Source organism: Podarcis erhardii (assembly GCF_964252035.2).
Source record: "Podarcis erhardii genome assembly, chromosome: 6".
Taxonomy (NCBI): domain Eukaryota; kingdom Metazoa; phylum Chordata; class Lepidosauria; order Squamata; family Lacertidae; genus Podarcis; species Podarcis erhardii.
Genome location: NC_138510.1, coordinates 1,546,465 through 1,573,692, shown reverse-complemented (window position 1 = coordinate 1,573,692; position 27,228 = coordinate 1,546,465). Strand labels below are relative to the sequence as shown.

Below are 27,228 nucleotides of genomic sequence, written 5' to 3'. Positions count from 1 at the left end.
ATTTAATTGGCTGTAGGAAGGTGAGGCCCTCATTGCACAAGAAATGATGAGACGCATGTATTGCACAGGTTGTGGTCCCTGTACAAGGGAAGATCAAAGAGGCTGTTTTGCAATATATTCCCCATTTCCCCATTCAGAGACACAACAGCGCATGTCCCTCTCAGAGGCTTCCCTGGTGCTTCTGGCTGGCCACAGTGAGGCTGGAATGATGGCACAGCAGCAGGGTCTTGGGCCTGATCCAGCGCAGGGGGCTCCTCTTGCCTCCTCATGCTCTCTTCCAAGCGCAATCAGCAGACCACTTCACTGTGCAGCCTTTCTGGGCCCACCAAGCACCTTCCGCCATCTTCAAAGAACCACGGGCTTGCAGAAAACAAACAAACCCCTTAGCCGTTTGAACTGGAAGATGGAGAAAGCATTTGGAATACCATGTGCCGTTCTGACCACCTTCCCTCGATAGGATGTTTTTTTCTGAAAAGGTTCAGAAAAGGGCAACCAAAACTAGGAAAGGTATGGAACCCAAGCCCTACAAAGAAAAGTTAATAATAATAATTTTTTATTTGTATCCCACCCTCCCCGGCCGAGGCTGAGCTCAGAGCGGCTAACATCATAAAAACAATGCAATAAGGATAAAAACAGACATCAATTAATTAAAATACATCTTAAAATTAATTCAGACAAGTTAAAATCTGGGCAGGTGGCAATTATCAGGGTGGACCCTGCGGAAAGATGTCAAATCCCGCAGTGCCCTGGTCTCTTGGGGGAGAGCGTTCCAGCAGGCCAGGGCCACGGCCGAAAAGGCCCTGGCTCTACTCGAGGCCAGTCTAATTTCTCTAGGGCCTGGGATCTTCAAGGTGTTGTTGTCAGCAGACCGTAAGCACTGGCGGAGGAAGGGAGGTCAAGGGGAGTGCACCGCCTCCGGCAGTGTCATCCTGGGGGGTGCCATCATGGCCATTTCCCCACCTGCACTGGGCACCACGCCCCCACAGGCAGCGCATCACACCTCCAGGACGCGTACCACACACTCCAGAACACGCACAAGCTCCGCCACTGACAATATGGTCCTCTGGGGGGCATACCAGGAGAGGCGGTCCAGTAGGGACGAGGGTCCTAGGTCCTTTAAAAGTTAAAACCAGCACCTTAAACCTGACCCTGTACTCCACTGGGAGCCAGTGCACCCGGCAACCAAAACTACAAAAGGGATGGAACCCAAGCCCTACAAAGAAAAGTTGCAACATTTGGGATTTCTTTAGCTTAGAGAAAATACAAGTAAGGTGACACGATAGAGGTTCATAAAATGATGTGTGGCATGGAGAAATACGGTAAAGTTTTTCTGGCAACTCTCATAACATCATGGACATCCATGGACATCCAATTAAACTGGAAATGGTTGGATTCGGGTGGATAAAAGGAAGTCCTTCTTGATGCAGCTTTATAAACTGTGGAATTTGCTGCTTCAGGAGGCAGTTGGTGCCACTAACTTGGATGGTTTTAAAGGAGGGCTAGACCAATTCATGGAGGGCCACTGATGGCTTCTAGCCAGGATGGCTATGCTTTGCCTGCGTAGTTGGGCACAGAAATGCTTCTGATGCTTCCCAGTTCCTGGAAGCCATTAGCAGGCAGAGGACTCCTGTGCTTCTCTTCTGCTTGAGGACTTCCCACCGTTCTTGGAATGCATGTCATTGTTTTTACCACTGCTCTAAAAAGAGAGTTTTGCATATATGGGCCAGTAAAAAGGTGCAGCTAGTTACCGTAAGTCAAAAATGCTGCTCACTTTGCCATAGATCAACACTGTCCCACCATCTCATCCTCTGTCGCTCCTTCTCCTTGTGCCCTCCATCTTTCCCAGCATCAGCATCTTTTCCAGGGAGTCTTCTCTTCTCACGAGGTGGCCAAAGTACTGGAGCCTCAGCTTCAGGATCTGTCCTTCCAGTGAGCACTCAGGGCTGATTTCCTTCAGAATGGAGAGGTTTGATCTTCCTGCAGTCCATGGGACTCTCAAGAGTCTCCTCCAGCACCAGAATTCAAAAGCATCCATTCTTCGGCGATCAGCCTTCTTTATGGTCCAGCTCTCACTTCCATACATCACTATTGGGAAAACCATGGCTTTAACTATGCGGACCTTTGTTCGCAAGGTGATGTCTCTGCTTTTTAAGATGCTGTCTGGGTTTGTCATTGCTTTTCTAACAAGAAGCAGGCATATTTTAATTTCGTAACTGCTGTCACCATCTGCAGGGATCATGGAGCCCAAGAAAGTAAAATCTCTCCCTGCCTTCATTTTTTCCCTTTCTGTTTGCCAGGAGGTGATGGGACCAGTGGCCATGATCTTTTTTTTTTTATGTTGAACTTCAGACCATATTTCGTGCTCTCCTCTTTCACCCTCATTAAAAGGTTCTTTAATTCCTCCTCACTTTCTGCCATCAAGGCTGTGTCATCTGCATATCTGAGGTTGTTGATATTTCTTCCGGCAATCTTAATTCCAGCTTGGGATTCATCCAGTCCAGCCTTTCACATGATGAATTCTGCATATAAGTTAAATAAGCAGGGAGACAAAATACAGCCTTGTCGTACTCCTTTCCCAAGTTTGAACCAATCAGTTGTTCCATATCCAGTTCTAACTGTAGCTTCTTGTCCCACATAGAGATTTCTCAGGAGACAGATGAAGTGATCAGGCACTCCCATTTCTTTAAGAACTTGCCATAGTTTGCTGTGGTCGACACAGTCAAAGGCTTTTGCATTCTTGGTATGTTTTTATTGTGTTTTTATCACTGATGTTCTGCAATGTGTTTTTGTTTAGACACTCTTGTCCACATGTTTACAAAGCTGATGTGAGTTTTAATCTGTTTCTAGCCTATTATTATTTTAACTTTTTGAAAGTCCTTATATTTCTTATGGATGATTGTATCATTCTCTCTCCTTCATAAACTGCTTTGAGCTTCTCCTTTTTACAATCAAGCAGTGTATAAATTCCATGCATTAAATACAACTTTGATGGCTGTGCCACTGGGAAGCATAGCTGAAAATGCTTCTCCATCCAGCAGCATTTGGGATGACCCAGATGGGGACTGTTTTCACAAGAGCATGAAGAGGAGGAAGATAATGATGCTACCGGGAAGGATATTGTGCTGGGAGCAGCAGCCAAGCGTTGTTTGTCCAGGACAATGTCCTCTCCCAGTCTGCCTAGGCGCTGTTTCCCCAAAGTAGCAGGAAAGACAGGTTTGGGCTGGCAGATTTAATGTATTTTTAATCTCTTGTTGGAAGCCGCCCAGAGTGGCTGAGGAAACCCAGCCAGATGTATGGGGGTATAAGTAATAAATTATTATTATTATTATTATTATTATTATTATTATTATTATTATTATTATTAGCAACACAGTTCCCAATCCAGTGAGCCTGCCTTTCTGTCATCCACCAGACTCCCATGTCATGAAACACATCCCAGAAGCAGGAGAAGTTAGGTGATGCTTGAAGTCAAAGATCTCTGGGGTATTACTCCACTTGTATTAGCCCCATCCTAAGGTCAGCTTAAAGGGACGCGGGTGGCGCTGTGGGTTAAACCAAAGAGCTTAGGGCTTGCCAATCAGAAGGGCGGCCAGTAAAGCGAGATGAGCGCTGCAACCCCAGAATCGTCCATGACTGGACCTTATGGTCAGGGGTCCCTTTACCTTTACCTTAGGATCAGCTTACTTACCAATTAAAAGAGAAAGCAAGAGACACTCTTGTTCCACCTGCAATCTCATACCCTCCAACATTTCTCCAATGAAAATAGGGACGTCCCATTCCATAATTATAATTTTTCTATTTATACCCCACACATCTGACTGGGTTTCCCCAGCCCCTCTGGGAGGCTTCCAACATATATCAATACACAATAAAACATTAAACATTTTTTTAAAACAAAACAAAACAAAACCCACTTCCCTGTACAGGATTGCCTTCAGATGGCTTGGGGGTCAGATAACTCCATACACTCCAACATTTCTCCAATGAAAAGAGGGACATTTTGGCATCAAATCAGAAATGGGACAGCTTCTCTAAATCAGGGACGTCCCTGGAGAATAGACTCAGTATATTATAAAACGATACTTTGTAATGGGTATGTAGTTTTGTACATCTTTGAATAAATAGCAATATATATTTTTAAGGCATCGATTAACATTGTGGAAGGATTTATTTTTAACTGCCTGCATAGGCCTGGTGGAATAGCAAAGTTTTCAGCAGGCATTTGATCAGCACTCCTTCAGTCTCTTTGTAGCCTTCTTGGAGAGGAAAGAGACCGCTCTCGCTCTCAGGCTGCCCATACCAATCCCCAGCAGTCTGAAGCAGCTGTTCAACAGCTGGAGAAGGAGCAGTGGGGAGCCTGTCAATGGGAAACCCCCTCCTTGCATTGCTTCCAACTCTACAAATCTATTATTCTGTGTAAATGCATGCAGAAGATCTGTCTTCCTCATTCATTCTGTTCACAGCTCCTCCATAGCCCTCCGAGGGAAATGCCAAAAGTGAACGGTTTGGCTTTAAAAGTAGTATGTTCTATAATTATGCTGTGTTTGAAATAATATACAGTTGTACCTCGGGTTACAGATGCTTGAGGTTGCATATATATATATATATATATATATATGCAGGTTTTGGTGTCCTCGGGTGTCTTCCCGTGTAAAAGTTGGGGTGTCTAGGCGACGTTTCGACGAGGTCTCACTCGTCATCTTCAGGCTGGTGCTTTCGGCTTCTTGTTACTGGAACAGAGCAGGATCTCAGTGTTTGAGTTCCTATAAATACTGTAGAGGGGGTGTGGTGTATAGCCTCCAATGTTCTGGGCAGAGAGGAAGTTCCCAGGCTAGTGTGCCTTTTCTTCTTTTGTTCCTTAATTACTTGAGAGATATCTTGAGTGATTTCTTGAGTGATATCCTGAGTACCACTTAGGTGGGTCATTAGGTGTGGATTAGTTGTTAAAGTCTTTGTGTCTTGACCTCTTGAACTTTGTGAAGAGTTTTCCTGAGAAGATGGCTGTACTGTACTTAGTTGTGCTCTGGCTTGGCTTCGTGTATAGGGGCGAGCTGTGGTTTTGTGGCTTGTGTCAGCCAGATCTGTGTAGGGATTGCAGGGGGGTGCAGCATCCGGAGGTGCCACCATGGATTGGCTACTGGATGGTGTCTGTAATTCATCTGTGGAGAGGGTCTGGGTTTGGGTCTGGTGTGGTTGATTGGTGTTGGCGTTCTGTGTGCCTCTGGATCTGGTGTCAGTTTTTGTGGGGAGGGCTAATTTCCAGATGTCTGGCAAGCGGGATGTGTCGTCACGCTTGTTCATGTTGTGAGGGTGTTTCTCTATCTCGATGGCTTCCATGATTATTCTCTTGTGGTGATGTTCCGTGTTAAAGAGCAATTTGGAATCTGCAAAATTAATTTCGTGTCCTGTTTCTTTCATGTGTTGGAAAAGAGAGGAAGTTTTTTCTTCTTTTTTGACGGCATTCTTGTGTTCTGCGATACGTGCATTTATTCGTCTGTTTGTTTGTCCAATGTACGTGGCTGGGCAGACTTTGCAGGGTATTTCATAGATCCCTTGTGAGAGAAACACCCTCACAACATGAACAAGCGTGACGACACATCCCGCTTGCCAGACATCTGGAAATTAGCCCTCCCCACAAAAACTGACACCAGATCCAGAGGCACACAGAACGCCAACACCAATCAACCACACCAGACCCAAACCCAGACCCTCTCCACAGATGAATTACAGACACCATCCAGTAGCCAATCCATGGTGGCACCTCCGGATGCTGCACCCCCCTGCAATCCCTACACAGATCTGGCTGACACAAGCCACAAAACCACAGCTCGCCCCTATACACGAAGCCAAGCCAGAGCACAACTAAGTACAGTACAGCCATCTTCTCAGGAAAACTCTTCACAAAGTTCAAGAGGTCAAGACACAAAGACTTTAACAACTAATCCACACCTAATGACCCACCTAAGTGGTACTCAGGATATCACTCAAGAAATCACTCAAGATATCTCTCAAGTAATTAAGGAACAAAAGAAGAAAAGGCACACTAGCCTGGGAACTTCCTCTCTGCCCAGAACATTGGAGGCTATACACCACACCCCCTCTACAGTATTTATAGGAACTCAAACACTGAGATCCTGCTCTGTTCCAGTAACAAGAAGCCGAAAGCACCAGCCTGAAGATGACGAGTGAGACCTCGTCGAAACGTCGCCTAGACACCCCAACTTTTACACGGGAAGACACCCGAGGACACCAAAACCTGCATTCCTGTACCCGTGAAAATCTACGAAAGCATATATATATATATATATATATATATAATATTTTATTGAATTTTACAAGGAAAAAAACAAAAGAGAATTTAACAATCCAACATAAAAATCCACAAATATTACAAAGAAAAAACAAAAGAGAAAAAAAAGAAAAACACATAAAAAACAAATTTAACATAAAAAAGAAACTCTCTTTCAAATTTGTAGCCTTCAAAACCTTATTTCCCTTACTTCCACCCGCTTCCTTTCTTGTATTCCACTCAAAAATTTATTCAGCAAGATCATTTGTTACTCATTTTCATCCTTTATCCCTCCCTTTGCACTCTTATTTAACTTAGTCACTAGAACCCCTTCTTTTCCTTTTCAATGTCCTCAACATTCAAAAGTTTTACAATGTTTTTGTAGATAGGCTTTAAACTTCTTCCAGTCCTCTTCCACCTGCTCTTCTCCTTGATCTCGAATTCTGCCGGTCATTTCAGCCAGTTCCATATAGTCTATTACTTGCATCTGCCATTCTTCCAAGGTGGGTAGATCTTGCGTCTTCCAATGCTTTGCGATGAGTATTCTTGCTGCTGCTGTAGCATACATAAAAAAGGTTCTATCCTTCTTTAACACCAACTGGCCGAGGTTGCGTTTTTTTGGGTTACAGAAGCGCCGAAACCCGGAAGTACAGGGGTACACCGGGTTAAGTACTTAATTCGTTCTGGAGGCCCGTACTTAACCTGAAACTGTTCCTAACCTGAAGCACCACTTTAGCTAATGGGGCCTCCTGCTGCTGCCGCGCCACCGGAGCACGATTTCTGTTCTCATCCTGAAGCAAAGTTCTTAACCTATTTCTGGGTTAGCGGAGTCTGTAACCTGAAGTGTATTTAACCTGAAGTGTATATAGCCCGAGGTACCACTGTACCGGAACGGGTTTCTTCCGGGTTTCGGCAGTCGTGCTTGCGCAGAAGTGCTAAATTGTCCTTTGCGCATGCGCAGAAGCACTGAATCGCAACCCGTGTGTGCAGGTTGCGAACACTGTGGGTTGCGAACGTGCTTCCTGCAGAGATCATGTTTGCAACCCGCATGTCCACTATATATGCAGCATCAACAGAAGTCTAGTGTCCAGATCAAGGGAAGAAGTCATAGTCCTTCTCTATTCTGCCTTGGTCAGACCACCCCTGGAATACCATGTCCAGTTCTGGGCACCGCAGTTTCCGAAGCATGTTGACAAGCTAGAAGGTGTGCAAAGGAGGGCGACCAAGATGACCCAGGCTCATCTTGTCTTGTGAGGAACAGTTGAAGGAGCTGGTTATGTTTAGCCTGGAAAAGAGGAGACTGAGAGCCATCTTCAAATATTTCAAGGGCTGTCAAATGTGAGAGGGAACAAGCTTGTTTTCTCCTTCTCTGGGGGGTAGGACTGGCTTCAAGTTACAAAAACGGAGTTTCCAATTGTACATCAAGAAAAACATTCTGGCCGTAAGAGCTGTTCAACTGTTGAACGGTCTCCCTCAGGAAGTTGTGGAGGTTTTTAAGCAGAGGTTGGATGTCCGGCCATCATGGCTGATTTAGTTGAGATTCCTGCACTGCAGAGGGTTGGACTAGATGACATTTGGGGTCTTTTACAACTCTACAATTCTGTGATTCTATTATTCTCTTCGTCGTCTGACACCTCCTCTTCCCAGTCTTCTCCCTCTGACTACTCACCATCGTTCCACCACCAATCCCTGGCCCTGGGATTACAGTGTTGTATTGAAGTGAGAGCTGGACCATACAGGCTGATTGCTGAAGAATTGACGCTTTTAAATTACAGTGCTGGCGGAGACTCTTGAGAGTCCCATGGACTGCAAGAAAATCAAATCGATTCATTCTTATGGAAATCAGCTCTGAGTGCTCACTGGAAGGACAGATCCTGAAGCTGAGGCTCCAATAATTTGGCCAGCTCGTGAGAAGAGAAGACTCCCTGGAAAAGACCCCGATGTTGGGAAAGATGGAGGAGAAGGGGACTACAGAGGACGAGATGGTTGGACAGTGTTCTCAAAGCTACAAACATGAGTCTGACCAAACTGTGGGAGGCAGTGGAAGACAGGAGTGCCTGGCGTGCTCTGGTCCATGGGGTCATGAAGAGTCGGACATAACTAAACAACTAAACAACAATAACAACAAAAAACATGTGAAAAGGATCCAGGCATCTTAGTAGACCACAGCCTTAATATGGGTCATTGGGTGATGTGACTCCTCAAACATATTGTTTGCCTCCTCTTCAAGCAGAGCCTCTAGCTCTTTTTCCTGGGAAGCACTCAGATAGATGTTTGCCCAATGGCTCTCTAAATACACTCACTCTCGCCCTTCTAGCATGGGTTGCCACTGCCCATAATAAATTACTATTTCTGCAGCAATACTACCCTTAGACACATAGACCCAAAAGCATTTCATCCCCATCCCAGCCGGTTGGGCAGCTGTTGCAAGGCACAAAGGACAGCTGCAAGGAAGAGTCCCACCTTCAAACAACCATATCCGGACTAAGCTGTTCTACTAAACCTTGACCATGCTTAAGCAAGCAGAGGGAAGCTCCAAGATGTGGTAAGAAGCCAGAGGAGGGGAAGCAAGTTAGTGGCAAAGTGAGCAGCATTTTTGACTTACGGTAACTAGCTGCACCTTTTTACTGGCCCATATATGCAAAATTCTCTTGTTAGAGGGGTGGCAAAAACAATGACATGCATTCCAAGAACGGTGAATTTGGTATAAATAGATTTATTAAATATTTATTAAGAGTATTAAGGGAAAAAATAAGGTTAGAGTGTGCTAAGATATTTATAGGATTGAAAACAGAGGAAGATGGAAAGGAATTGCTGAAACAATTAATAGAAGTGGAATACAAAAAGGGAGGTGTGAGGAGGTCGCGGAAATAAGTGAATGAAAGATAAGATATTTAAATTATTTGATGTGTTTTAAAATGTTTTTGTTTTGTTAGTTTATTGTGTCAGTGTTATGTTGTGTTTTTGTATTGTATTGTATTGTATTGTATTGTATTGTATTGTATTGTATTGTATTGTCCTTCTTTTTTGTAGTGTTTAAAAGTAATAAATACTATTTTTTTAAAAAAATCTGCCAGCCCAAACCTGTCTTTCCTGCTACTTTGGGGAAACAGCGCCTAGGCAGACTGGGAGAGGACATTGTCCTGGACAAACAACGCTTGGCTGCTGCTCCCAGCACAATATCCTTCCCGGTAGCATCATTATCTTCCTCCTCTTCATGCTCTTGTGAAAACAGTCCCCATCTGGGTCATCCCAAATGCTGCTGGATGGAGAAGCATTTTCAGCTATGCTTCCCAGTGGCACAGCCATCAAAGTTGTATTTAATGCATGGAATTTATACACTGCTTGATTGTAAAAAGAAGAAGCTCAAAGCCATTTCCAAAGGAGAAAGAATGATACAATCATCCATAAGAAATATAAGGACTTTCAAAAAGTTAAAATAATAATAGGCTGGAAACAGATTAAAACTCACATCAGCTTTGTAAACATGTGGACAAGAGTGTCTAAACAATAATGTTTTTAGCAGTCACCGAAAAGCGTACAGTGAAGGCGCCAGCTTGGAATCAATAGGTGGGAGTTACAACGTGTAGGCACTGCTAAAAGATCCTTCTGAGATTTAATTATTTTGTCTACGTTGTTTGTTTCAAAGGCTGTGGTCTCAGCTGTTTCTTCAGTTGGCCAGCAAGACTTGGAAGAAGGCACTTTTCAGGGCTGCACTGCATATTTTAGGGTCAAAAAAGGAGATTTATCTATTTTGCCCCAGCACAAAATGTGAGAACACATGAAGAGTCCTGTGGCTGGATCAGACCCAAGGCTTCGCCCATCTAGTCCAGCAGCCTGTTCTCACAGTGGCCAAGCAGAAGTCCCAATGGGAAGCCCAAAGCGTCACCTGATGGGGTGGCCAAGAGCCGAGTTCTACTTGGGCTCCTGTGCCTTTGCAGTTCCATGACAGCTAGGCCAGCAGCTGTGCTGTTCCTGATAGTTGCATCTTGACGCCGGGTCTGTCTTCACCGTTGACATAACACTCAATCATATAGGGCTTGCAAAGTGATGGGAGGGAGCCTGTCTGGACCAGGAAACATGGTGGCTTCACAGAGGAGGAACTGCAATTGTACCAGTCAGAGTTGATGGTTGTGGTCACCCTGAGCCCCCACCTTTGAGATAGCTGATGATGATGATGATGATGATGATGATGATGATGTAGATCCTGGGCCCCAGGGAAATTAGACTGGCCTCGACTAGAGCCAGGGCCTTTTCGGCCGTGGCCCCGGCTTGCTGGAACGCTCTCCCCCAAGAGACCAGGGCACTGTGGGATTTGACATCTTTCCGCAGGGCCTGCAAGACGGAGCTGTTCCGCCAGGCCTTTGGGCAGGATGCAGTTTGACTTACTTTCCTTTGTATAAAACATGCCCGAAGGAGGCCCCCAACCCGCTCACAGGTCTTTGTATGATTGGTGGAAACAGTTGGTCCTTGCAATTATTAACCACTCTCACTTCCACCCTGATCATTGCCACCTGCCCAGATTTTAACTTGTCTGAATTAATTCTAAGATGTATTTTAATTAATTGATGTCTGTTTTTATGCTTATTGCATTGTTTTTATGATGTTAGCCGCTCTGAGCTCAGCCTCGGCCGGGGAGGGTGGGATACAAATAAAAACATTATTATTATTAACTTTTCTTTGTAGGGCTTGGGCTCCATCCCTTTCCTAGTTTTGGTTGCCCTTTTCTGAACCTTTTCAGAAAAAACATCCTATCGAGGGAAGGTGGTCAGAGCTGCACATGGTATTCCAAATGCTTTCTCCATCTTCCAGTTCAAACGGCTAAGGGGTTTGTTTGTTTTCTGCAAGCCTGTGGTTCTTTGAAGATGGCGGAAGGTGCTTGGTGGGCCCAGAAAGGCTGCACAGTGAAGTGGTCTGCTGATTGCGCTTGGAAGAGAGCATGAGGAGCCAAGAGGAGCCCCCTGCGCTGGATCAGGCCCAAGACCCTGCTGCTGTGCCATCATTCCAGCCTCACTGTGGCCAGCCAGAAGCACCAGGGAAGCCTCTGAGAGGGACATGCGCTGTTGTGTCTCTGAATGGGGAAATGGGGAATATATTGCAAAACAGCCTCTTTGATCTTCCCTTGTACAGGGACCACAACCTGTGCAATACATGCGTCTCATCATTTCTTGTGCAATGAGGGCCTCACCTTCCTACAGCCAATTAAATCTGGGCAGGACTCCCCTGAGGATGTGGCCTTATAAAGCACCTGGCTACAGGCTGGAGAGCACTCTGCTCTGCCTCACCATGAAGTCTGGTGGCCTCGTCTTCTTCCTCGTGGGGCTCTTCGCTCTCTGTGCCATGATACCCTCTGCCTCAGCCCAAGGTATGTGACCCCACTGGGGCCAATCCTTCGGATGCTGCTTTGTGTGGGCCTCCAAGTGGGACCCCCTTCATCCCACACCCCCAAAGCCTTCCAGGTGGGGAGTCCAGACTCTTCAGAGGAGCAGAGGCACCGCTATACCTGGGAATGTTGTAGGTGGCTCAACAGTGAATCCTTCCATGTGTTGCCATCTCCTGTAGGAAACCAGAGAGTTCTTATGGATGGGAGGAAGAAAGAGAAGTGGGGTGATAGATGAGGAGGGGAGGGGAGAATGGAGATGGAGGCACCTCCCCAACACACACAAGCAACTAAAGGTAGCCCTTAAAGCTGCAGCCCAGGAGTTAAGCAGGTGCAGAAAGGAGGTCTCTGGTGCCCAGTCCATAGCTGGAAAGAACTTGGCCACTGTGGGAGAAGTTAGCCAGCCCCAGCAAAGACTGACCCCGTTGCAACCCAGATGTTCAACTCTGTGCTCAGCGGGAGGAGAAAAACAGGAGGAAACCTATTCATCTGGGCTGTGCTCATCCTATAAAGGCTGGGATGAATAAAAGCTTTTCAAATGCTGTCTCTGAGCCATAATGATGTTCTTTGTTTCAGGGAAGCCTGGAAATTGCCCTATCTATGCTCACGTAGTGAAGCCACCTTGCATTGAGAGGTGTACTACAGATTATGATTGTCCTTCCATCCAGAAATGCTGCTCAAAATTTTGCTCCAAGGTCTGCGAATACCCAAGTAAGATGCTGAGCCCCGTGTGGATGATTTATTCTTATTTATTCCCCCCTTTCCCTTCACTAAGGGCTCCCAGTGTGTGTTGCAGTTTGAAACTGCAGTTAAAACAAATTGCAGTCTCAGGAATAGAGTTGGTCCCCCCAAAAATGTAGATATCTATCAGGTAGGAACAACATAATGAGGGTGTCAGACACACCTCTGTGGGAAGGGAGTTCCCCCAACGTAGGGGCTGCCCCAGAGATGACTTTGTCAGGGTGGAGGAACTGCCAAGAGAGCCCGCCTGCTGATGTTTACTCCCAAGAGAGTCTGCAAGTATGGAGAAGCTCTCTCAGATAGTTGGTGCCTACGTTATTTAGGGCGTTAGACATTAATGTAGGCACCTTGAATGGAGTCAAGAAAGGAACTAGGTGGGCTGAAGACAGCAGTTCTGCACAAATTGTCCAAGTTTTGCTCAAGGAGGGATGCCTGTTGCCTCTGAACTGAGAGCTAAGAGATGGTCCGTAATTATGACATGGGAACAGGGGGATGGGGCCAAGGCTCTGTCAATGAGCACCTTGGTCCCAGGCTCCATCTGGGCATCTCCATGTAAGGGAAACCCTTGTCGTCTGCTTAGCTAGGGTGATGAGCACCGATCTCTCTAGGGTTCTTGGATGCCTGAACGCTCTTTTACTCCCGCAGCAAACTGATGGCAGTGATGCACAGCCTGAAATCCCTGCAACTTCTACAGTTTTGGTGAGGTGAACCCAGCACCCAAGGAGTGAAGGCAACGATAAACCCAGCTCCCTCTTTACCCAATGGGCCCGATCCAGCATCCTTCCCTGATTGCAATAAAATGATCCCTGTGCCTGCATACCAGAGTGTCTTGTTCTTGAGTCTTGCTTGCTTATATCTTTCCAAAAGGGTGTTGGCAGGAGGGAGGGAGGAAGAGCCTCTGGCTGAGGGCTGTGGAAACCCAACGGATCACACATACAGCCAGGGAAGGGCAGCTTCACAGTGTGCCAGAGTTAGGAGGGGAAATGCACTGGGTGAAGGGCGAAGGGTCACTGTCTGTTGGGGGGTAGAAGCAGGAGAACTAAGGCCATTGATTTAAAGCAAGATGGGTGTAACGGGATCTTGTAGGTCGAATAATGCTCCCCTCTCTTGACTTCCATCCTTAGTTCCCAAATATTTGATTAACGAAGCAGGGCTTGCTGTGTCTTAAGTGTTGCCTCTGGGACCCAGGTCCTTTGTGGTTTCTCTCCTGGAGTGTGTTGCTGCTTTCGTGCCCACTTTCCGCTTTTGAAATCAACTGGACACAGGACAGCACCAGCTGTGTGTGCAGGACCCCCCCTGCAGTTCTGGGCAGGGAGGGTGACCAGAACTCCTGGGGCCTCTTCCTTTGGTTGTTCAGCAGCCAAGAGCTGATTTCTGTTCCAAAGTGGCAGCATTGTGGGGCCCTCAGGTGGAAGACTCAGGTGGGAGCAGTGTGAATATGAGGAGTCCTAACCACATGGAGGGACGCAGGTGGCACTGTGGGTTAAACCACAGAGCCTAGGACTTGCCAATCAGAAGGCTGGCGGTTCGAATCCCCACAACGGGATGAGTTCCCTTTCCTCGGTCCCTGCTCCTGCCAACCTAGCAGTTCAAAAGCACGTCAAAGTGCAAGGAAATAAATAGGTACCACTCCGGCAGGAAAGTAAACAGCATTTCTGTGTGCTGCTCTGGTTTGCCAGAAGCGGCTTAGTCATGCTGGCCACGTGACCCAGAAAAGCAGTCTGTGGACAAACGCTGGCTCCCTCGGCCAACAAAGCGAGATGAGCGCCACAACCCCAGAGTCATCAGCGACTGGACCTAATGGTCAGGGGTACCTTTACCTTTACTACTGCTGCTACTACTACTACTACTATTACCTTACCCCGCCTTTCTCCCTGATATCAAGGCAGCTTAAAAATAATGATAATAACCACTAAAAGCATAGAATAAAACACAAATTTAAAACAACAATTAAACTGTGTGTGTGTGTGTCATTTATTAAGGCCAAACAAATAATTAAAAACAACAACAACCATTAAACATTGTGTGTGTGTGTGTGTGTGTGTGTGTGTGTGTGTGTGTCATTTATTCAAGCCAAACAAATAATTACAATAAAAACAGCACCACAGCAGCCCTTTCATTAAAACAGCACTTCCCGAAAGCCGGTTGGAAAGTCTTCAGCTGCCGGAAGGACAAGAAGGGAGCCAGTTCAATGGATGTTGAAGCCCAAGTACAGATGGAGCGTGTTCCAGTGGTCACATTGATGGAACCAGAACTGCAGGTGGAACAATAACTTTTAAGAGTTTCTCTTGCTTTCTGTTTTAATTGGTAATCTGAGCTTGGTATGGAGCTAATTCAAATGGAATATAGATACCCCAGAGACCCAGGGCTTTGAGCATCAACTAATGTCTGCTTCTGGGATGAGCTTGCATGACATGGTCTTTCCAAGAATGAAAGAAAGAAATACTTACAGGGCGGGGATCTGTGTTGTTTGGAAGGGCGGCCCTGACCTGTCTTTCCCGCTGCTCTGGGGAAACAGCACCTAGGCAGACTAGGAGGGAATGGTCTGGACAGACAATGTTTGGCTGCCTTCTCAGCACAATATCCTTCCCGGTATCATCATTATCTTCCTACTTGCTCTTGTGCAAACACTGTTCCCCGCCCTGCAAGTATTTCTTTCATTAATTCTTGGAAAGACCACATAATGCAAGCTCATAGTGGTTAAGAGCAGTGGACTCGTAATCTGGGGAACCGGGTTCGTGTCTCTGCTCCTCCACCTGCAGCTGCTGGGTGACCTTGGGCCAGTCCCACTTCTCTGAAGTCTCTCAGCCCCACTCACCTCACAGAGTGTTTGCTGTGGGGGAGGAAGGGAAAGGAGAATGATAGCCACTTTGAGACTCCTCAAGGTAGTGATAAAACGGGATATCAAATCCCAAACTCTTCTTCATCCCAGAAGCAGACATTAGTTGATGCTCAAAGCCCTGGGTCTCTGGGGTATCTATATTTCGTTTGAATTAGCCCCACACCAAGCTCAGCTTACCAATTAAAACAGAAAGCAAGAGAACCTGCAGTTCTGGTTCCATCAATGTGACCACTGGAACATGCTCCGTCAGGACTTGGGCTGCTGCGCTTTGCATCCATTGAACTGGCTTCCTCCTTGTCCTTCCGGCAGGTGAAGACTTTCTATTTTTTTAAAAAATATTTATTAACACTTTTTTAATACAATACACAAAAATGAACAATATAGCATATATCTCAACATAGTTTCACAACTTCTTTGGACTCCCTCCCGCCTCCCGCTCCTACCTTCATCACAATAAAAAATTTTCCAGCAATTTATCGCCTTGTTTCCATTGTTGTTATCTATCTTTCCCATGTTACTTTTCTAGTTTCAGATACTCTATGTTCAGATCCTAGAAATTTAAATATGATCTGATTGTTATCCAAAAATTTATGCTTTCCTAAATCTAACTTATCTTCATAACTCCATCTAATTTAATGGTGCCAAATTATTTATGATCTAGCATCCTTCTTAGCATTCAACCAAATTACAATGTTTTTGTAAATAAGTCTTGAATTTCTTCCAGTCTTCTTCCACCCTCTCCTCTCCCAGGTCTCGGATTCTGCCAGACATCTCGGCCAGTTCCATATAGTCTATCAGTTGCGTCTGACATTCTTCCAGTGTGGGTAAATCTTGGGTTTTCCAGTACTTAGCGACGAGTATCCTTGCTGCCGTTGTTGCATACAGAAAAAAAGTTCGGTCCTTCTTTACCACCCTCTGACCGACAATACCCAGCTGAAGACTTTCTAACCAGCTTTCGGAAAGTGCTGTTTTAATGAAAGGGCTGGTGTGGTGCTGTTTTTCTTGTAATTATTTGTTTGGCTTGAATAAATGAGATGCACACACACACACACAATGTTTAATGGTTGTTGTTGTTTTTAATTTGTGTTTTATTCTATGCTTTTAGTGGTTATTATTATTATCTTTAAGTTGCCTTGAGTCCCTTCAGGGAGAAAGGCGGGGTAAGGTAATAATAATAATAATAATAATAATAATAATAATAATAATAATAGCAAAGGTAAAGGGACCCCTGACCATTAGGTCCAGTCGCAGACGACTCTGGGGCTGCGGCGCTCATCTCGCTTTACTGGCTGAGGGAGCCGGCGTACAGCTTCCAGGTCATGTAGCCAGCAGGACTAAGCCGCTTCTGGCGAAACCAGAGCAGCGCATGGAAATGCCGTTTACCTTCCTGCCGGAGTGGTACCTATTTATCTACTTGCACTTTGATGTGCTTTCAAACTGCTAGGTTGGCAGGAGCAGGGACCGAGCAACGGGAGCTCTCCCCGTCGCGGGGATTCAAACAGCCAACCTTCTGATTGGCAAGTCCTAGGCTCTGTGGTTTAACCCACAGCACCACCCACATCCTAATAATTATAGTAGTAGTAGCCAGAACCTCCTCTGGATGTGGCTGAGGCATGTGCCAGCTTGCCAGCTTGCCAGCTTGCCTTTTCCGGGAACAGCTTACAGCAGCTGACACAGCAGCAGGGGTTCTGCAATCAGACTTCTGGCCTCAGCTCCCAGCTGAGCACCCACATCCAGCTTCACTTCCAAGGCTCAGATGGGCCTCAGATGACAAAATGCAACTCCACCCAAGACCGGTTGTTAATTTAGCCTCAGATTAGCTAATTCTCTGACCAAGTGTCTGCCTTGTTGCCTAGATCCATTTCCAGTTTGGTACCTCTATAATCTGGTCCTTGGCTGCTTTCAAGCAATGGTTATTCATTCACTCATTTAGATATTTGTATACCACAGGAGAGAGAGAGAGAGAGAGAGAGAGAGAGAGAGAGAGAGAGAGAGAGAGAGAGAGAAAGAGGTTTACAGCAATAAAAACACAAACCCATACACAAAAAAAGTTAAAAACAGACATTGATTAACATTGTGGAACAATTTATTCTTAACTGCTTACATAGGCCTGGTGGAATAGCAAAATTTTCAGCAGGCAAACTGGCACAGAAGGTGCCTGTTGAATCTCTAGTGGCAGAGAGTTCCACAGGACTTGGCTGATGACCCTAAAGGTTTGGTCTACTTGTTGCTGTCAAACGAGTCTCACCAACTCAGGGAATGACTAGCGCTGCTTATCTCAGCACACCCTCTGTCTCTCTGTAGCCTTCTTGGGATATATGAAAGAGTAGGGGAAAGAGACAGCTCTCATTCTCAGGCTGCCAATACCATGTTCCAGATCTCCCCACAGTTTCATGCAGCTGTTCAACAGAGCCACTTCCGCCCTGCAGAGGAGGTAGGGTTGAGGGAATCCCCGGCTGCATCACCCCCTGGCCAGCCAATTGACTGGCTCTGGGGGCGTGGCTTGTCCTATTTAAAGCTGGCGCAGCAGGGGGTATCCCTCTTTGCTGGCCCCCCAGCTGTTCCTGTTTCCCACCCTCCCGCCCCATAAAGGGTTTTTGTTCCTGGACTTTGCTATGGACCTTCGTTGGTCGCCGTTGAATTTTTCCACTTGGCAAATTGGCACCAGCCACTTGGTTTAAGCCTGCCTCATAGCAACTCATCACAACTTTCTTAGTATTGGTGATTAGGCATTGGTACTGTTCTCTAGATGGAAGAGGGGAGGTAGCGCCATCACCTGCCCCACTTATTGAAGGGTAGTCCAATAAAGGATTCCAGGGGCCCTGTCCTAAGGAGGTTAGGGCCCAAGGCACGCCCCCTATTGGAGACCCGGAGGAGTTCCTAGTTGATGTGCATCAGCAGGACTCCCCCTACTGGTGGTTAACCCTTCCCAGACTTCAAGCGGACGGGCTGGAGTCAGATAGTGATATTGATTGTAATAATATTTTCATGTTCTCAGCTCCACTTTTGCTAGCAGTAACATTTTTGCCGTTTTATTTTATTTTTTTACTCAGGGGACAAAGAGCTGCCCATTGAGAATCACCAGCAATGTTGCCCTCCACCTCGCACGCAACCCCCCTTCTGCCAAGCCAGGTCAGGGCTGTGGGGTTTCCCCCATGTCCTGGGGTTTACTCCTGCCAGAAGCCAGCAGAACCAGGAAGCTCCAGTTTTGACTGGAAAAAGTTGCCAACAATGGCCCCAAACAGGTATGAACCAATCTCCGGAGGCAATGTCTTCATTTCCTGCCAAAACCCATTCTTTTTGTGAAAAGGTCACCCAAACTGTCGTCTCATCGTTGCATCACCTGCTAATTTTTGGCTCTGGTTCCAAAGGCGACCTCTTCTTCAAGGAGGGCTTATATATCCCCGAGGGGCTGGGTCTTGGCACTCACGCCTCTCTTCAAGCTGCACCATGAAGTCTGCCCTCGTGGTCCTTGTGGGGCTCCTCTGTGCTGAGCTGACACTGGCAGGTTCTCAGACGCCAGACTGCGAGTCAGAAGGTAAGCAGCACTGCCAGGAAGGGGCCTTCAAACTGCCAGCTAATCAAAGGCAGAGGCTCCCTTGGAAGGTGGTGGGCTCTCCTTCACTTGAGGTTTATACATAGTAATGGATGGCCACCTGTCAGGGATTCTTTAGCTGGGATTCCTGTGTCACAGGGGGTTGGACTAGATGACCCTTGGGGGTTCCAATTCTGGAATGCTGTGATCTTGGTGCACTGCTAAAAGACAGCTGCATCCCCCACCTGCCCTGCCTAGCCCTTTGTGTTATATTATTCCAAAATCACACATGCAGTCCCATGTCCAGTCCTGGGTGCCACAGTTTAAGAAGGATATTAACAAGCTGGAAGGTGTGCAGAGGAGGGCAACAGAGGTGATCAAGGGTCTGGGAGCCAAGCCTTGTGAGGAACAGTTGAGGGAGTTGGGTATATTTTGACTGGAGGAGAGAAGACTAAGAGGTGACATGAGAGCCCTCTTCAAATGCCTGAAGGGCTGTCACAAGGAAGATGGAGCAAGCTGTTTTTCTGCTGCTCTGGAGAGTAGGACCCAAGCCAATGGATTATAATTACAAGAAAGAAGATGATGACTCAACATCAGGAAGAACTTTCTGATGATAAGAGCTGTTTGACAGTGGAACAAGCTCCCTCGTGAGGTGGTGGACTCTCATTCCTTGGAGGCCTTTAGGCAGAAGTTGGGTGGTCACCTGCAGGGATTCTTGAGCTGAGGCTTGGACTTGATACCCTTGAGGATCCCTTCCAACTCTCCAAATCTACAAGGGAACCTGGAGCCCAGAGTGAGCTGACTTAAAAGACCCCCACTCCACTGCTGGGAAGTCATGTGGTTGTTTTGTTCCAGGGAAGCCAGGATACTGCCCCACACCGGATGGTGGTGGAACATGTGTGGAGGAATGTTCTGGAGATGATTCATGTCCTGGAGACTTGAAGTGCTGCAGCAACAACTGTGGCCACACTTGCCAAACTCCACTAAACGGTAAGAAGTCCTTTCCCTTCAGAAGCAGACTGGGGTTCACCAGTCTCGCCTTCAGTAGGATGTCCCCTATATCAGAGGGAGGTGGGGTGTATGGGAAAGAGCTGGGACCTGTGAGCTTGTCCACTCTTTACTGAGGAGCTGAGCAAGAACTGAGAGGTCAGAATCCAGCCATTCAGCAGCTGTTAAGATTCTTAGCTTTATCAATTCCCCGGGACTTCAATGTGCTTCTGGCACAAAGGCTTTCAAGCACTCCTGAGAAATACTCAAAGGGACAAGTGTAGCCCTCGTCTCTGAGAAAAACCCCCACTAATGGTCTTTTTTAATCGCCATGTGATTTACCGGTAATATTTCTATTCCACTTCTATTCCAGCAACAATGCTGAGCTCATACAAGCTCACAGTAGTTAACAACCACAATTAACAAATGCTACAATCATTACAATCATATCAGAAGGTCAAGTGTATCTTTAAAAAAAGGCACAAAACAAATGCATACATCAAACAATTGTTCAAGTGAGACAGCCCTTCAAATATCTTAAGGGCTGTCACATGGACAATTCGGACCTTGTTTTCTGCTGCTCCCGAGGGGAGGACCCAAACCAATGGATTCAAATGACAAGAAAAGAGATCCTTTCTGACAGTGAGTTAGTGGTTCAACAGTGGAATGGACTCCCTTGGAAAGTGATGGACACTCCCTCGTTGGAGGTTTTTAAGCAGAGGCTGGATGGCCATCTGTCAGGGATTCTTGAGCTGGAATTCCTGCATTGCAGGGGGATTGGATTGGATTGGATGACCCTCGGGCAGTGCTTTTTTCCTTAAAAAAATTTTTAGGGGTACTCTCATTTTCCTAGGTAAAGGGACCCCTGACCATTAGGTCCAGTCATGGCTGACTCTGGGTTTGCGGTGCTCATCTCTCTTTATTGGCTGAGGGAGCCGGCGTACAGCTTCCAGGTCATGTGGCCAGCAGGACTAAGCCGCTTCTGGCAAACCAGAGCAGCGCACGGAAATGCCATTTACCTTCCCACCAGAGCGGTACCTATTTATCTACTTGTACCTGCTTTTGAACTGCTAGGTTCCCGCATCCCTCTCATTTTCCTACTCATATTGAAATACTGACCCTCAATGAAGCCAAACTTAAGATTCACAAAATGTTTAAGGGTATGCGCACCCCCATGTCCCCCCAGAAAAAGCACTGCCCTCAGGTCATCTACGATTCTGAGTTATTCAAAACCAGCCCTGTGCCAGCTGGCTGACTCTCTCTGTGCTGGGAAAGGAGGGGGAACACTGCCTTTTGAGGGTGCCAGAGTCTGTGCGGTAAGAGTACTGACCCCAACACCAGCATCAGAATAAAGGAACAGAGGTGTGACTTCCCTGACCCTCTCAAAGCCAACACAGTGGGGAAAGCTGAAGGAGGGCACCGCAGACCATCATCTGCTTCCCAAATAATGCTTTGAGGAGCCTGAGGAGGATGCAGTCAAACCCCTCAGAAAACCAGTGTGGATCAAAAGGGTCCTCGATCTTGGCTCATTGTGGGAGGGAGAGATGATGAAGGCATGCCCTGCCATGGAATCCAGAGGAACTTCACGTCCTCTTCCAGGATCCCATCATGTGGGATGTGAAACACAAGAGCAGTCAAGTACAACATTCCTAGAGTGAATATGTTTACACAGGGGGAGGAATGTTTGTCCAGCCAGCAGGTAAACTTCCTGTTTCCTTCTGGGCTGGGACAGACTTCCTCTGCATGTGACTAGAGCTGGGCATGGCCTCACCTGTGCAGGTAACGACAAAAGCACAGGGCAGGGCAGCCATCTCTCTCTCTTTGACTACATACATCGAAGAAGCAACATCTGCTTAGCCAAAGATGCTGTCTTGGCCTGCAGCCAGGAGAGGACAAAGGGACTGTCTCCTTATGAGATAGTTTCCAGGTGTATGTTACTTTTCTAAGCTAAGTCTGCCTTCTGGGATCCTATTGTGAACAGAATGATGTGTTAGTACACCTTTTTATACTTTTATAGAAGACTGTGTCTTGTCTTATCTTTTATGACGGAATAAGGGGAAAATACCCGAACAGTTATCATAGAGGCTTTAGCGAGCCTGAGCAAATGCAACCGTTGCAAAGCTTAATATAAAGGGGAATGTTACTCTGTTGAAATTGGGGAACTTGTTTACACAAGTTGGAAAGGCTATAATCAAACAACATATCCTCTCCTGCATCCCTAAACATTCCCACACATCACCCCCACCCACCCCCAATTTGAAAATCTGCTGTTATAGCCTTTATACCCGAGGTGGGTGACTCTCCTAAATCCCAACCTGGGAAAAGCACCCACGCTCCAGACCCAGACCATTGGACGCCTCCACCTGGGGAAAGTCCATTCTGCAGTACACCTGTTGTGTTGCCTTTGGGCTCTGGGTGGCTTATAAGTTCAAGAGGACAGGACTGGATCCGTGGGAAATCATGCAAATGCGAGTTCCACGGTTTAATAGTCTCTCTTTTGTGTGTGTTTTCCCCACAGTAAAACCCGGCGAGTGCCCCAAGTTCAAAATCCCTCCTGGGCTGCCATGCAAAACGGATTGCTGCGAGGACAATCACTGCAAAGGGACCGACAAATGCTGCCCAATGGGATGCAGTAAGGTTTGCGCCCCGGCAGGTAAGGGCAGGTGGGTGCAGTGGCTCAAGCACACGACTAGAGTCTGGTCCTCTCCTTTTTAAAATATATTATATTTTTATTGGATTTCCAAATCATTACAAATCAGTCCGAATTACTTTGATTTAATACAATTTCTTTTTTAAAAATCAGGTTTTCCGCTACTGTTGCAAACATATGTCCATCTCTTCCTCCTGTTGATATATAATCTCTTCTTTAATATCCATAGAATCATAGAATCATAGAATCATAGAGTTGGAAGAGACCACAAGGGCCATCGAGTCCAACCCCCTGCCAAGCAGGAAACACCATCAGAGCACTCCTGACATATGGTCGTCAAGCCTCTGCTTAAAGACCTCCAAAGGAGGAGACTCCACCACACTCCTGGGCAGCAAATTCCACTGTCGAACAGCTCTTACTGTCAGGAAGTTCTTCCTAATGTTTAGGTGGAATCTTCTTTCTTGTAGTTTGGATCCATTGCTCCGTGTCCGCTTCTCTGGAGCAGCAGAAAACAACCTTTCTCCCTCCTCTATGTGACATCCATTTCATCCTTTACTAGTTGTTGTCCATTCTTACAGCAAGCCATTATTTCCTCCTCTCGGGCAGCACCTCTTATGAATATAAAATCCATTTCACGTCTGTAGCCCTTCATAATCTTCTTGTTGTCTCAGACCTGGTGTGCTGGGAGAGTTGATTATCATCTTCCTTTGTTCAGTCTTTGCAGTGTTTGCAAGATCAAATTCCAACTTCCACTGTTCATCACTCGCATACAGGCTGTGGCTACAAATAAGTCCTAGAGAACATAAACAAACTCCGCCATTAAAACTCCGCTCCCAAGTTCTTCCTCAGCACACAGTTGCAGTCTGTAACTGAGTCTGGCCCTCTCCTGACCATTGCTATTGTCAGTACGCCTTTCAACTGATGTCAGTGACTGGGCTCAATAACTAGTTCTGCCCCGACTAGGCTAGGCGACTGGAGCACTTTCAGAGACCTTCCAATCCTGGAATGCAGGTCCCAGTGCACTGGACCCACAACTGTGCATTGTGAGCACCAGACTCAGCAGAGTATAAATAACGCGGAAGCTAGCTGTGAAGCATAACTCCTTTTATTTCTAATAGCTACTACAAACTAAAGAACTACTGGCTTGCATGAGTGTTACAGCTCCCACTCAGCCATCTAGTCACTATATAAGACTCTCTCCACACACAGAGTCAGGCAGTCAGGCAGGAGTGGTAGAGTAGAAGAGTAGTTTCTGCCCCCTCCTTTCTCAAAACATCAGATCAGGAGATTCTTGCAATGGGAGGGGTGAAAATATCAACAGCTATGTCCCTCTCTTCTCCCCACAAGATGCAAGCACACCTAATTTCAGGAGGCAGTGACGGCTACCAACTTGGATGGTTTTAAAAGAGGATTAGAAAAATTAATAGAGGAGAAGTCTGTTGGTGCCTGGTGTGCTCTGGTCCATGGGGTCACGAAGAGTTGGAGATGACTAAACGACTAAACAGCTACAGCCAGAATGACTATGCACTGCCTCCATCATCAAAGGCACCAGTGTTTCTGAATACCACTTGCAGGATAACATGGTAGAGGAGAGCTGGCTCTTGAGCTTGGATCCTGCTAGCTGATTTCCCATACTGAGAACAGGGTGCTGGCCTGATCCAGCAGGCTCTTCTGATGTCCCTGTGTTCTGCTAGACCCCTTGGGGCAGCAGATAAATGAGCAGGAAAAGCAACCATCTTTTTTCTTTCTTAACAGTGACCGATGGTGAGGAAGCCAGCCTTGTTTCCAAATATTCCTCTTGTAGTCACAAAAGAGGGGGTGGGTCCATCAGGCAGAGAAGCTCCTGGCCTGAACAGATGTAACTGTCTTCCTCCAAGGTTGCCCTAGATCTTGCCCAATTTCCCACAGCTTTGCATAAACCATTGCTTCATTCTACTGAAAACTGGCGCCGCCTGAGCCCATTGCTCAGATCTCTCTCTAGTTCCTGACTGTCCCTTCATTTACATTTATTTTTTTTTACAAGCATGCCTTTCATTTGGTCCCTCGTCCAAAGGCCAGGGGTTGAACAGGCATTGCTCAGTGGTGGCAAGGATGGCTGACTGGCATGCAGAAGGTCTCAGGTTGAATGCCTAGCACCCCCAGCAAACAGGACTCTGCAAATGGAGCAGCTCATGCAGGGCAGGACTCCCTCACCTCCCTCTAACTGTTCCCTTCTGCTCTTCCCAGGTTTTGATGAGGCCTAAAGGGCATCAGGGCCCAGAGGAGTCCGGCTGAAGGACACAGCTTCACTGCTTGCCAAAGGTGGGCTCCCAGCTCATGAGCCCACGCAGTTCTCCCATCAACCACCTGGAATTCCTGCTTCTTCAATGCTTCTGGAACATATGCACCTTGACAACAGCTGCTGCAAGACTCACCCAACTGTCTCACAGGGGAAGACTCTTGCTTTCTCTAGTAAACGTGCATGGAACAAGCAACCAGAACTCTCCCCACAACTCCTATTTACACTTGCGATGTAGAATTATAAATAATTGCACCATGTAAGGTTTCAACTTACTGAGCATGCTCGGAAGGAATGTGGTTGGTAACTGGAGGTGAAATCTAATCCTGCCAATAAAAGTCTAGGTCTGAACGCTTATCTAGTACGCATGCCTCCCACTGTAGTAGCTATAGAGCAATCAGGGGGTTAAGTACCTTATAAGGAAATGGGGTAATAGGAACTGAGTACTTTGATTGGATAGGAAATTTAAACTTAATGGAATGTGTGGAATTTTTGCCTAATGTATAAAACTGCTTGGAACGCTGTATCCCTTATCTGGCGGCCAGTTGATTTGGGACAACGAAAGCCATGCTGGTCCTTTCTGTACAAAAATAAAAGACAACAGGACTTCTTCTCAACTCACTGATGCATGTGATTTTGGGTACCTCCATGAGACAGAGCAAGCTTTGATTGCAGCTATTGGATCAATCAATACCACCTACAACAAACAGAACTAACTTATTTTTTGCTCTATAAGACTCACTTTTTCCCTCCTAAAAAGTAAGGGGAAATGTGTGTGCGTCCTATGGAGCAAATGCAGGCTGCGCAGCTATCCCAGAAGCCAGAACAGCAAGAGGGATTGCTGCTTTCACTGTTTTCCTCCTCCAAAAACAAGGTGCGTCTTGTGCTCTGGTGCGTCTTATAGAGCAAAAAATACGGTATTTCCCAGGCCTGGCCTCCCTTGGAAACAAGGAGGAATGTTCTGGTTGGAGCCCAAAGGAAGCTTTGACCCCATTCAGCTGGATCTTCTGCTTCCCAACCTTCCTTTTTTAAAGTGTCAGGGCAGCTCCACATTTACAAATGGAAAATGCCCTTTTATTACCCCACATGCAAATATGCCGACCTCAGTGGCAGGTTGCAATGCAGGGGGTTGGACTAGGTGATCCTTGGGGTCCCTCCCAACGCTACAATTCTATGATCCTATGACTATGCATCTATCATTTTGAGCATAAGTAGGTGGGCAGGTCACATGGGAGGAGAGGCCAGGAATGAGCTCAAAGAGGCTTGTGGCATCTTCACAGCTGATGAAATGAGGCCGGTTTCTTCAGTTTCAACCTGAGTTACCCAGAGTTGCAGGCACATAAATTACACATTGCAGAGAGATTGTGAAAAATGAAGTGAAAGGGAAATGATTAACAAATCTGAATGTCTTTCAGGTGCATCATGGAATGGGGTTGTATTCAGCTATGCGTCTTGCATCTCAGAGGGTTGTCTTAGACAATTCTAAGATCCGATTTGCTGCAGTTGGTCAAGCATGAGACTCTCTAATCTCATGGGCCGTGGGTTCAAGCCCCATATTGGGCAAAAGGATTCCTGCATTGCAGGGGGGTTGGACTAGATGACCCTCGTGGTCCCTTCCAACTCTACAATGCTATGGATTCTAAGCTAGTCCTCTGGAAACCTTCAGAACTCAAACAGCCCTTCTCTTCTGCCTCCTTTGCCCTCCGCTGGGAAGCCACCTTTGAGACGCAGGTAATATCTTTCTAATAGGCAAAGTATCCCCAGTGCTTCTGTGGTGGTAGCCCACAGGGCCAGAATGAATGTGATCATGTGAACCCCTATAAATCCTTCTAATTGAGTGTGCTTCTAATAGAGAAGTTATGGTAACCTGTGGCTTTATGAAACTGATGATTTTGCAAGTGGCTTCCCCCATTAGGGAAGAAGTACAGATGCAGGTGGCGCTGTGGGTTAAACCACAGAGCCTAGGACTTGCCGATCAGGAGGTCGGTGGTTCGAATCCCCGCGACGGGGTGAGCTCCCGTTGCTCGGTCCCTGCTCCTGCCAACCTAGCAGTTCGAAAGCACATCAAAGTGCAAGTAGATAAATAGGTACCACTCCAGTGGGAAGGTAAACAGCATTTCCGTGCACTGCTCTGGTTCGCCAGAAGCGGTTTAGTCCTGCTGGCCACATGACCCGGAAGCTGTACGCCGGCTCCCTCAGCCAGTAAAGTGAGATGAGCACTGCAACCCCAGAGTTGGTCACGACTGGACCTAATGGTCAGGGGTCCCTTTACCTTTACCTTTACCTTTACAGCTACATAACATGTGAATCACAAAGATACAGCTCATAAACTAGAACATAAGTTGATACATGGTGCAAATGGCTACACGTAACACAGTTTCCCAACATGCACACTAACACAGTGTAACAGATCACAGTGCGAATCAAAGCTTAGTTTGCAATGCTTATTGCGCATGTGTATTAAACATGAAATAATAATAATAATAATAATAATAATAATAATAATAATAATTTTTATTTATACCC

At 46.5% G+C, this 27,228-nt stretch overlaps 2 protein-coding genes and 1 long non-coding RNA gene across 3 annotated transcripts; all 3 read left to right on the top strand.

Moving 5' to 3' along the window:
* The first annotated feature begins 11,503 nt into the window (after nucleotides 1-11,503).
* Nucleotides 11,504-13,227, top strand: LOC309345130 (scuwaprin-a-like). The gene is made up of 3 exons (XM_081868192.1): nucleotides 11,504-11,654; nucleotides 12,246-12,380; nucleotides 13,056-13,227. The coding sequence occupies exons 1-3, from the start codon at nucleotides 11,519-11,521 to the stop codon at nucleotides 13,061-13,063; spliced, it is 279 nt and encodes a 92-aa protein (XP_081724318.1). The 5' UTR covers nucleotides 11,504-11,518; the 3' UTR covers nucleotides 13,064-13,227.
* Nucleotides 13,228-15,339: 2,112 nt separating this feature from the next.
* Nucleotides 15,340-16,303, top strand: LOC309345172. The gene is made up of 2 exons (XR_014158051.1): nucleotides 15,340-15,561; nucleotides 16,186-16,303. It is a non-coding gene; the product is annotated as an uncharacterized lncRNA (long non-coding RNA).
* Nucleotides 16,304-18,694: 2,391 nt separating this feature from the next.
* LOC309345126 (WAP four-disulfide core domain protein 18-like) lies at nucleotides 18,695-25,300 on the top strand. The gene is made up of 4 exons (XM_081868187.1): nucleotides 18,695-18,790; nucleotides 19,643-19,777; nucleotides 22,293-22,427; nucleotides 24,651-25,300. Exons 1-4 carry the CDS (start codon nucleotides 18,703-18,705, stop codon nucleotides 24,665-24,667), a joined length of 375 nt encoding a protein of 124 aa, XP_081724313.1. The 5' UTR covers nucleotides 18,695-18,702; the 3' UTR covers nucleotides 24,668-25,300.
* The last annotated feature ends 1,928 nt before the right edge of the window (nucleotides 25,301-27,228 follow it).

What these genes read in the sequence shown, in the direction of transcription:
- LOC309345126 (XM_081868187.1), top strand. Translation starts at nt 18,703, where the DNA reads ATGAAGTCTGCCCTCGTGGTCCTTGTGGGGCTCCTCTGTGCTGAGCTG. An exon ending in GCCAGACTGCGAGTCAGAAG is followed by an intron (nt 18,791 to 19,642) that starts GTAAGCAGCACT and finishes GTTTTGTTCCAG; the next exon opens with GGAAGCCAGGATACTGCCCC. An exon ending in TTGCCAAACTCCACTAAACG is followed by an intron (nt 19,778 to 22,292) that starts GTAAGAAGTCCT and finishes TTTTCCCCACAG; the next exon opens with TAAAACCCGGCGAGTGCCCC.
- LOC309345130 (XM_081868192.1), top strand. Translation starts at nt 11,519, where the DNA reads ATGTGGCCTTATAAAGCACCTGGCTACAGGCTGGAGAGCACTCTGCTC. An exon ending in ACCCTCTGCCTCAGCCCAAG is followed by an intron (nt 11,655 to 12,245) that starts GTATGTGACCCC and finishes TCTTTGTTTCAG; the next exon opens with GGAAGCCTGGAAATTGCCCT.